The sequence below is a fragment of the Diplotaxodon limnothrissa genome, linkage group LG7, assembly GCF_057381915.1.
Source record: "Diplotaxodon limnothrissa isolate DT_005_m linkage group LG7, D_limnothrissa_male_GT1.1, whole genome shotgun sequence".
NCBI lineage: Eukaryota > Metazoa > Chordata > Actinopteri > Cichliformes > Cichlidae > Diplotaxodon > Diplotaxodon limnothrissa.
Window position 1 is genome coordinate 41,763,393 of NC_140602.1, and position 11,610 is coordinate 41,775,002.

Genomic DNA, 11,610 nt, shown 5'->3' on the forward strand with positions numbered 1-11,610 from the left:
ATGTGTGCGTTTTGTTTTTTTTTTAATTTAATTATTTCCTTTCATTATTTTCTTTTCAAATGTATCCTCTCAGATGTCTTTTCTTTATAAAACATCATATTGGTAAGTAGGTTTTAACTCGTTATGTTTAACTTTCTTTAGGTTTAAAATACTGGGTATTTAAAGACAATATTGTGGAGGAAGGTTACCCTCGTCCCATCAGTGACTTTGGCCTACCGTTGGAGGGTGTGGACGCTGCCTTTGTTTGGCTACACAACGACAAAACCTACTTCTTTAAGGACAACCGCTATTGGCGATACGATGACCACCTGAGACGAATGGACCTGGGCTACCCTAAGGACAGCAACCTCTGGAAAGGGCTGCCATCACAACTTGATGATGCCATGAGGTGGTCTGATGGTAAGTAATCTTTTTTTTTTTACACAGTTTTGCCCGCCCATCTTATGTGCATAAAATGATGAAAAAGAGAGGCAAAGTTGACACTGGCACAGTTGTGTCCTTGGGCAAGATACTGAACCCCAGACCTTCCCTGATGGATGCACTGTTGTATGTGTGGGTGATAGATAGCGGATTGCATGTACAGAATAATGATGTGACTTTGATTAGAATTGCATAGCACAGTATGCATACCAGTTGGTTAACCATTTACTTTACTGTGAAATTTGACATGGACATCTTGTCCTTATCCAAGAGTTTCAACTAAAACAAAGTCAGCTGAGCACTTTGTTTTAGACACTGAAGTGTTGTGTGCTCTAAGACAGAGCTAGAGGTAGAAGACGCAGAACCTAAAATTTCTTTCTGCAGTGCTTTACAGTGAGTGATGATAATTTGAAATTTAAGAAAAACACTAAAGAGTTTATTTCCTTTAAGGAAATAACCATATGTTTGATAATAAATCTGCAAAGCAAATTGTTTACATCATCCTCAAAAAAAATGATCAAAACTACACCTTTGTCACGGTATGGCTGGCAGACCGTGGGGAGGTGGGGAAGGAGGACCCAGGCGCGGAGCTCAAAGTTCAAGCAGTGTGTTTATTTACAGAGTGGAACAAAAACAACAATAAATCCCCGTGTTCTCCCAGACTCCCGTGCCGTGTCTCTGCGTGAATAGTTCGTGTCTCTGTGCTCTCCGCTCCCGTGTCAGCACCCCCCGGTGCTCGCTGCTCTTCGTGCCTTCCACGCTCCTCCTGCGGGAAACAATAGACGCAGCCGTCAGGACACAAATAACCGCGGGCATACACTTACACACATTAACTCAATTCAATGGGACGACTAACGTGGAGTCTCAAGCAAATGATCCCGTGTCGGTGGGAGCTCCAAGACTCTCTTAAGTAGCTCCCCCGACGAGGCCTGATCAGCAGCAGGTGTGTGGCTTCGGGTGTGGCCAGTCCCCTTGCAGGGCCACACCCTCCAGGCCTGACGCCGCCTATAAACAAGTGCTCAGCCACCCACACACACACATATACACAAGCACAGGGAAGGGGGAGCAACACCAAAATACACAACAATAATAATAATAATAATATAATACATGACTGCTCAGGGATCCTGGGTCGCCCAGTCCCAGGACCCTGACAACCTTAATCAATCACCCAGAGTCAGAATGTCCTCAGAGTAAAGCCAGTGACATATTTTTGACCGCTTCTGTCTTGATTAAAAATTGATTATAAAGACACTCTGATTGATTAGATTCAACATATAAATGATGAATTGCCTGTCAGTTTCTTTCAGTGAAAAATGATTACATTTCTCTTAGAAAAATAGAGTCGTAACACTCCACCACAGCATCAAACCAGTAGTCTGCTGTGCTATTTTCTAAGCCTAAGGCAAGACTATGCAACACCGTTCTCAGGGGAAGTCCTTAGACCGGAATAAAGTTTGAGAAGAATATGAGACAACAGAACAATTAGGCAAGTTAGGAATGCAGCTTCAAGTCTTGGATGAAATTTTAGGCCTTGCTATTGGCATAAGGATGGCAGTGTCATTCACTGAGCCAGTCACTCCACCACTTCCATTCAGAAGTATGTCTTGAAATGTCACTGAATAGTTCGTCGTGGGATTTTTTTACGCAATGTTGTGGTTCCTAGTTGATTCCCTCTATTAGGAGCCCTTTACTTTTCTTTAACATATGCAAAAAGCAAACTCTTAACACGTTAGCATTGCCTTCAATACAACTATGTAACAAAAAAAAGTGTCATGAGCCTCAGTAAATCCTGATCTGTCAGATGGCAGGGTCAGGATTTGGTGCAAACAACATGAAAGCATGGAGCCATCCAGCTTTGTAGCAATGATTCAGACTGGTAGTGGTGTAATGGTTTTTTTTTTATGTCTTGTCACACTTAGGGACACTTAATATCAACTGAGCATATACCCTTTACACGCAGTGTAGGTATTTGTTTTATAGCTGATTCCAGCAGAATAACATGCAATGTCATAAAGCTTAAATTATGTCAGACTGGTTTCTTGAATTTGACATTGAGTTCACTTTACTCAAATGGCCTCCGTAGCCATTAATAGGACACCTTTGGGATGTGGTGGAATGGGAATTTTGCATCATGGCGCTGAAAAAATCTGGAGCAGCTGTGTGATGCTATCATGTCAATATGGACCAAAATCTCTGAGGTATGTTTCTAGCCCCGTGTTGGATTTGTACCCCAAAGAACTGTCTGAAGGCAAAAACCACATTGTTTAATTTTTAAAAAATACTGTAGAGATATTATAGATTGCTATAAAATCAAATGTACAGCTTTGTAGTTCACAGAGAGAGTATCCTTGTGATTTTGGTCCTGTCTTACCTTCTTCTTTTGCATTATAAATGTTAACATTTATCATTTTAAGTCAAATGTAGACAAATTGCTGTGACTTTTTTAATTTACCCTTTCCAAATAATGTTTCCAAGCTCACCTCATCAGCTTCAAATTCCTCATTATCTTTATATTTTACATAAATAACTACCTGCAAGTGTGCATTACCAATTCTATTCAATTTCAGTTACATTTTATTTAGATGGTTCCATCCCACGACAGAACACTTAGTATTGTTTGACAATGACCCTACAATAATAAAGAGAATACGCCAAACACTTGGTGACAGTGGGAAGAAAGAATTCCCTTTTAACAGGAAAGAACCTCGAGCAGAACCAGAGTCAGGGAGGGGCAGCCATCTGCCAACACTGTCGTTGAATTTAAGTGTCGTTTGGCAGAATATGGTTATTTTACCAAAACCTTTTGTTTTGCTTATTCTTCAGTCTTAAAATGTATGCTTCATTCTTACATGAATAATGTAAGACTGCCCTCTGGAGTACTCACAGCCAGTCATGTTGTAACATCCAGGCTGTTTTTTGTCCAGCTGACTCCTGTAACCTGCGGTGCAATTTGTGATCTATTATTTCTGTCATGGATCTTTCAGAATAAGTGAAGCATGTTCCATGGATTTAAAAATTTAAGCATGTTCTGGGGATTCAGTGTTCAGATTCCGAGACAAATCAAAAGCCTAATACGTGTCCTTTAAGAGTTTTCATTATTCACGCAATGCATTTTGTTCCACCATTTGCTCCTATTTGATTTTAGTTTATTTATATTTGGCATTCCTTGGATGCATCCATGATTGTTTTGGTGTGGCTGTAGGATACAGATTAGAAGAACATTTGCATTTGTTTATTAATTTGTTTAATTTTTTTCATGTGTCAATAGAGGGTTGGGAGTTTGTTTGTTTTTTTAACCTTTATCTGTTATTGACGTTGCACACATGGTCTTGTCTGCCAACACTGCTTCATATTCGCAGTGTCAAACCTTGGAGCTTGCCCAGTGTAATCACTTTGTATAGCTCCACTGTACCAGCTGACTCAAGGTCACAACACATCACTCCTGCATCTTGGTTAAGAGTTGTAAAATCGCCTGAACACCATGTGTTCAAACAAAAGCAGCAGTTCTTTTCTGTCAGTGTATTAGGCTCTGGATGGTGCTTGAGAGTGTTTTTGGATTTTGAAAATCCATCAAAAAAGCAGACACTTATTTTTAAAATTTGAGAATGCTCAGTGGAAGCCAGGATGTCTCTAACCAACCCTGCAGCGCATGTAAATACAGCAAAGCTCTTTTCCCTGTCAGTGGTCTGTGTTCTGTCTTCCAAGCTTGTAGACTCGGAGGTCTCTGAGCTCTTTGATGAGTTTACCCACATGTTTGTATATTTGTGTGTGTGTGTGTGTGTGTGTGTGTGTGTGTGTGTGTGTGTGTGTGTGTGTGTGTGTACACATAAGGGTACTTGTTCTTCCTCTGCAGAATTTTCAACAAGAAACAAACCTTCTGCTCCCTGTTACACCACCCCATGCAAGTGCAGTTTACATGAAAGAACACTTGTGAATGAAAGGTGTTCACACGTGTAAACAGGTTAGTCTAGATAGAGTTTACGGGGTGGTTATGAACCTAAAACAGACCATACTCTTCGATGCTGTCTCCTTGTGAAGCATCTACAGGTTGCCACCCACCCTACTTGGCAGATTTGGCTCTCTCTGATTTCCTTTTACTAAAATTGAAACTCAAGTTGAAAGGCTGACACAGGGGAGAAGATCCAACTATCTTTGCAAAAATTGCCAAATTTAAATCCATTTTGGTTTTTGCTTTTATAGTCGCAGTAGTGTGCCTTGATCAATTTTCATAATTCTTAAATGGTGCTAAAGCACTTGCTTGGATGAAGATTGTTTTGGAGGGTTTTTTTGTTGTTGTTGTTGTTGTTGTTGTTTTTATCGTTTTGAGATAAAAGCAGTCAAGTTGGAAACCCATTTGCCTAAATGCACATATACAAACCATGGGACCTGGGAATTGAAGCCACATCAAAGCCTGTTCTCGGTTTGTTTCACCATCTCAGTGTGAATAGACAGGAAATAGAGATTGAAACAGACAAAGGGAAAGAGAGTGATACGACACCAAAGAGGAAAGAGGACACGTGGTGACATCTTGCCATAAAAATTATTTAGAAATACTCGAAGAATGTGTAAGTAATAGAGAATATAAGACTTCAGGACAAAGATATTAAAGTTGTTAGAAATATAGATTCATTCACGTGATACGAATTTTAAAAAAACAGGTAATGACAGTAAAACCATAGAAAATGGTTGAAAAATGGAGGGAAAGAGGACATAAAGTCTATAAATGCTTCTGTAATTCTAAAAACAATCATAGCTGCTGACATCAGTACAGCACTCAGGAATAGTCTTGCCTTTTATGGATTTGATCTTAGACTCAAGTTCTCAGAAACCAGCTAACACTATATCTGCAGTACTGTCAAATTAGTAGAGTCAAAATATCAACTTGAGTTAAGGCCTTAGTCACACAGGCCTAGAGACCACTGGATAAGTAAAATTGTCTTTTCCCCAGCTGTTGTTGAACATCTCATCAAAAGCCTTGTTATGTGGTCACTATCGAATGATCTGTTTCTGCTCTGTTGTGCGCTTTTCAACTTTCAGGCTTCACAGACAGTCGGCAAGTGTTTAGGGACAAGTCGGTGTGTTGCATGCTGTCTGTGAGCCTTTTGATGGAACCCCATCTACCTCTTAACAAGCAGTTTCACCAAGTAACTAACCATTTGCCAATCAGGGGAATATGAGTATGAACTTTGGCAGGGCAGTCTTTATTTTTTCAGCCTCACCAAAACTATCATGGTACATAAATGCTGATAAGTGTGGATTATTACACAGCCAAGAATTGCAGTGACTAAAAGCAGCATTTACTCAAGAGCAGTCATTAGGGTAAATATGAGACCAATGAGACCAATTATATTTGTGTTCAGTTTTGCCAGTTCATTGCATAATGTCAGACATGCATTATTTATTTATTTATTTTGTTGTTGTTGTTGTTAATGAAAAGGCCAAAACTAATGAAACAATAGTAGCTAAAGGTGTTAACTGTGAAGACACTCTGACATGCTTCATTCCTTTGGTCCATGGAGCTGTTTTAATTGTTTTTAATTGAGAGCCACACCATTACGTGCACTATCATTATCATGAACTTTGGCAGGGCAGTCCATCTTTAATCAACCTCACCGACACTATGAAGGTACACAAGTGCCGATTAGTGTGTTTTAATACACAGCAAAAAATGGTTGTGAATAAATATTACTATTTATTCCTGTTTCAGAAAAGATTTGCTAAGCAGCACAAAGGAAGTTAAAGTATTTTTAATTGATTAATAAAAGAAATTACATGCCTAGTGAGCATTAATGGCCTTGGGGGCGAGAGACTCACTGGGAAGCTTGAGGAATGTGTTGTGGGTTTTCATCTTTTTACACGATTTAATTACAAAAGTATAACAGCGTCATCCTTTGATTCACATATTTCAGAAGATGTCCTTCAAGATAAGTTACTGGCATAACATATCATATAAATCACCTAATTAGTTTACACCCTTTATATAGGTGAAAATTACTACGAGTCTGCATAGAGTCACAAGCTTATATAACCTATAACGGTGGATGAAACTTAAAGGGTTCACTGTCTTCATGAACTTTATTTGTTCTGCACAGCTCATGACTCATCTTCAGTCAAAGAAGCTGTATTATTAGCCAGAACTCAGTGACATGAAGTGTATTCTCCAGATTCTGACAGCTGTGGGACGCTTGATCTCTGAGGGAAAGAAAGAACAAGTTGAAAAAGACAAAGTGACATTAAGCCCTACTGTACAAGTTTGATCTTCCAATAACTGTGACAGAGGAGAAAGTAGAATGTGTACTATATTCTCTTTGTGAAGATCAAAATGATACTTAAAGTTAGAAAGTGAGGACATGTTTGAAAGGTGAAGACCCTGTGGCCTACGCTTTTTGCAAACAGAGAGCTGCTTTAGGATTGTAATTTGGCTGTGTAGGTAGGGTAAAGATTGGGAGTACTCAGAAGAATTAAACTCCATAGGTGTGTTTCCATGCACGATAGTGCATCTTGGGCTCTTTATTGTACTATGCTGCAGCTAAGTGTGAATACATCCTCATGATTATGCACAGGAAAAGGATTACTAGGTGCTGTGAGCCTTCACCCACTTAGAGGAAAACTGCTAGACCAGCACAGCTGCCACATCAACTTGCGTTGCACTTTTTAGGCATTTTAATTGTTCTCATTACCCAACACAAACACAAACTACAAAGCAAAAGCATTTATTTCAGGAGCAGCACTATTATAAGAATGAGGATTTCTTGTAAAAGCTGTGGGTCTTGCCACATTTTTCCATCTAGGTTTCGACCTGAGAAAATGTAGAAAATGGAGGCAACGCGTCCTGGGAGTACAGACACTCATCCTTTTATTTCACTTCAGAAATTGTGTTTGACATGAAAGCTGTTTGGCATGCATTTTTAAGGACAATGCATGGATATGAACATTAGTGCAATAACCAAAAACATACAGTAAATGACAGCAATGCAGGCAGTACATTACTTCAGATATACACTCACTGGCTACTTTTTTAGGTACACCTATTCAGCTGCTTATTAACACAAATATCTAATGAACAAATCACATGGCAACAACACAGTACATGTTCAACACGAGCTGCTGACATTCAAAATGAGTATACGCATAAAAACAGGAGCAACAGTAATACAACCAAGTTATGCAGAAAATGCGTCGAACCTTGAAGCAGATGGACTACAGCAGCACGACACCACACTCGTGTCGGCCAAGACAGGCTTACCAAAATTGGACATTAGGAAATTGAAAGAAGCTTGACTGGTGAATTTTAGTTTGGATTTGTTATCGACAAGATGAAAATATGGATAAATTCCTGCCTTTTTTAGGCTGCTCCTGGTGATGTAATCCTGTGAGGGATATGGTCTTGGCACACTTTAAACCCTTTAGGACCAACTGAGCATCGTTTGAATGGCACAGCCTACCTGAGTATTGTTGCTGACCATGCCCATCCCTTTGTGAGCACAGCGTACCTGTTCCCTGAGGTGATAACACACCATGTCACAAAGCTCAAATCATCTCAAATTGATTTCTCAATTATGACAATGAGTTCTCTGAAGTAAAATGGCCTCCACAGCTATCAGATCTCAATCCAGTAGAGCACCTTTGGGATGTGAAGGAACGAGAGATTACATTATGAATATGCAGCTGAAAAATCTGCAGCAACTGTGTGATGCTATCATGTCAATATGGACCCAAATCTCTGAAGAATGTTTCTGGCACTTTCTCTTTATGCCACAAATAATTAAAGCAGTTCTGAAGACAATATCAAGCATTTTCTATTATGGCTACAGGTCCTATATGCCTTAATAAGTCCTTATCTTTTGTTGTTATTGTCTTTCTTCTCATTTCCCCACTTCCTCCAACACTTCCTCACACACTGTGATAGAATAAGATGCGGTTTAGGTATATATACGTCTGAATAAGCATTCACAGACAAACACTATTCACTCCGGAGTTATGAAGCTATAGCTCTTGGAGCTCTTCTGCACTTGGCGAGCTCCAAGGCCATTAACAATGGGAAAACATTTTTCACTTTGCTCAAACTCCTTCACTTGTTTATCTCTTGCCACTTACTTATTAATGAGCCACACCATTATCACATGTTTACTTCCCTCTGCTTGTTTGTCATAGTCACTGGTTAATAAAAAAAATTCATAGGAATCAGGTGAACAGCCTTGGAGGAGGTGGGCGCCTTCACGATAACGAATTCAGTCTGTGGGAGATCAGGAAGCTTATTATGAGTTTGTAAACTACAAACGTTAAGCACATATTAATGCATTCATTCGGAGGTGTTAAGTTTTTCATTTAATTCTGTAATTCAATTTTTTTTGTCTCAAATGAACACAATTTCAATGAGTGCATTCACTATAGCCGCATCAGAAATAGAGCAAGAAAAAAGAACGTGCGAGGAAAATATTGCCCACAAACTTTGTATGTTATTATCATTCATAATACCACATCTGATAAACCCTGAAAATATTTGTCATAATGGCACTCAGCAAAGTGGCATTTACATCAGAAGCACAGTGCCAATGCCCATTTGGTATTCTGGTGACTCTAATTAACTTAAGTGCCTTGTAGTGAATAGACAGGCACAGTGGTGGGTATATCAGTAGCAATCAACTGACAGTTCAATTATTATGTCAAGAGCACCCATAAGGCATTGCTATGGTCTGAACAGCAAAGGCAAATACAAAATCCACTTTATACTACATACCCAGTGCATGTCAGTTTTACTTAATTATTTCTTCAAAAGGATCACATGTTAATATCTAATATGAAAGTATAGTACATAGTTTGCGTGCAAGGAACCAGGCATTCTTGTAATTTTTTTATAGTGATCTTGAGCAGCAGTTCTCCAGGATTTCTGAAGCTCTTTCAGAGTTTTTACTGCAGATGAACAGTAAACGAAAGTCTCCAAGAAACAGTAAATCCATCAAAGACCTGACTGAGGACCTGAGTGATTCATCTGACCCCTCTGTTGATCCATGTACTGTTTGCTAAAGCCTCATCAAAAATAGAAGATTGGAAGGTTGGCTGTAAAGAAGCCATTCTTAATGAAGGCAGGAAAAAACTGAGGTGTGACAAATTATACAAAAAGTGCGCTGGAAATCAGTGGCAACAGGTCGTTTGGAATGATGAATCCAAATTTGTAATTACTGGTTCAAATCTTATTGATTATCTACAGAGGAGGACAGAAAGGTACAACAGTGATGATCAAATGTGTTGGAGTTATGAATCCAGAAAAGTACCATCAGATTTTGATCCACCATGCAATACCATGTAGAGAGAATCTGATTGGCACATTGACAGCTTCATTTTTCAGCATGAAAATGATCCCAAGCATACTGCTACAACAGTAAAAGCATACCTGGATAGAAAAACACACACTGTCAGTCATGGATTGGCCTCCCCACACCCCCAGATCTCTTATTGTAGCTATATAGGATCATCTTGAAAGAAAGAAAAGGCAGTCAGCATCCAGAGAAGAGCTCTGAATGAAGCTGCCTAAGATATTTCAGGGTGTGTTGAAGAGTAAAAGTGGTCATGCCAAATATAAATTTTCAATATTTGACTTTCATTAGAATTATACAAACTCTGTTTTTGCCTTATATACTTTCCATGTATATTTTCATGAGTCCCATTTTTACTGGTTTGATTCATGACTCTTAAATAAAATTTGAAATGAAAGTACATTTAAAAAATTACCTGTTTCACCAGTTACTTCAGTGCTGACAAAGGTAATCGGAGCGATGGCTGGAGTATGACCACCAGAGTTTCCAGGAGACAACTTGCATAAATAAGCATGCCGTCTTTCATATCACATGGATATTTTTGTTAAAATCAAGCAAATTTGCATTTCTTTCCACAGTTTTTTGCTGTGGTCATTTAGTTTGTATATAAATGTCATTTTTTCTGAGACAGGTTTATAGTTTTTGTGCTACGGTCCATGCAAGTTTGTAAACTGCAGCGGAGTTTCCTCTCCAAGGCACACTGGTGGAAAACGCAGCTGTTATATTAAATTAAATGATATAATTTTCCATGATGGATGTAGACACCTGGTTCACACACATTCTGGTTTATCAAACAGATGTACTGTGGGGCAAGGTAATAAGTGAAAATGCTAAACATACACATTTAGCACGCTGGGTACAAATTATAGCCCTTGGTGTTTAATGTGTTCTCTGCTTATTGAGCTTTGAGCGAAGAGCAAAGACAATTCTGAACTGCCATTAGTATAAAGTCTAGTATTGTATTCTTTTATCTGTAGTTCATGCACACACACACTAATCCCCACCTTCTAATCTGTGTCTCCGAAGGCTCGTCCTATTTCTTTAAGGGGAAGGAGTACTGGCGAGTGCCAGGCAGCGACATGGAGGTGGAGGCAGGATACCCCCGCCTCATCGCAACGGACTGGCTGTTGTGCACAGAGATGCAGTCGGACTCTCCGGACACACAGCCCAAAAGCACAGAGACGAGAGTCAACGTGCACCGCCACCCAGACCACGCAGAGAACGGATACGAGGTGTGCTCCTGCACCTCTGACACCGCCTCGCCTTTAGGCGTCCGCCCATCCCCGTCCCTCGTTTGGCTGCTGCCGCCTCTCTGGACGCTCTCGCTGGCTCTCCGCTTTGAACTGCTATGATGCTAAAGCATGGGACAGAGGGCCAGTGAACAAACCAACAACTGGAAAATATTCTTCTTATATAATTTAGTATCTTTTTGCTCTAAATTTGCTGTTATTTATTTATCATGACTTTCAAGGGGCACTGCCATCAAGCAGTCATTCTTATGGGCATCACCCAGCTTTCAGTGCTTTACAAGCTGTTTTCATACATGCACAAGAGAAGAAGTGAGGAGATTCATCCGGTGCATTGTCATAATTTTTCTTCATGCAGCAAACAGATACTTCAGGTACTCTGCTTTTGGAAAGGGAGCAGGACACATAAAGCCAACTAACTGTAATCCACTGGTCAGTTACATGTACTATTCTCACATGCACCTAATCAGACATCGCATGGACTTTGTTTTAGTGAGCTGGCTGGGTACAGACTGTTTATTGTCTGATCCATGTAAAATGCTTGTGCTCAGTTCAGGGCCACAGTGCATGTGTGAAAACAGCTTCAGCAAATGATTAACGGCCAAATCTCTGCAAAGGAAAAA

At 39.7% G+C, this 11,610-nt stretch overlaps 1 protein-coding gene across 1 annotated transcript in view; it reads left to right on the forward strand.

The window, feature by feature from the left end:
* The window catches only part of LOC146628802 (matrix metalloproteinase-17-like), a 99,298-nt gene extending 88,206 nt beyond the window's left edge, over window positions 1-11,092 (forward strand). The window contains exons 9-10 of the mRNA XM_085358091.1: window positions 142-399; window positions 10,767-11,092. Of these exons, the coding sequence (XP_085214217.1) occupies window positions 142-399; window positions 10,767-11,092 (584 nt within the window). The remainder of the gene's footprint in view (window positions 1-141; window positions 400-10,766) is intronic.
* The last annotated feature ends 518 nt before the right edge of the window (window positions 11,093-11,610 follow it).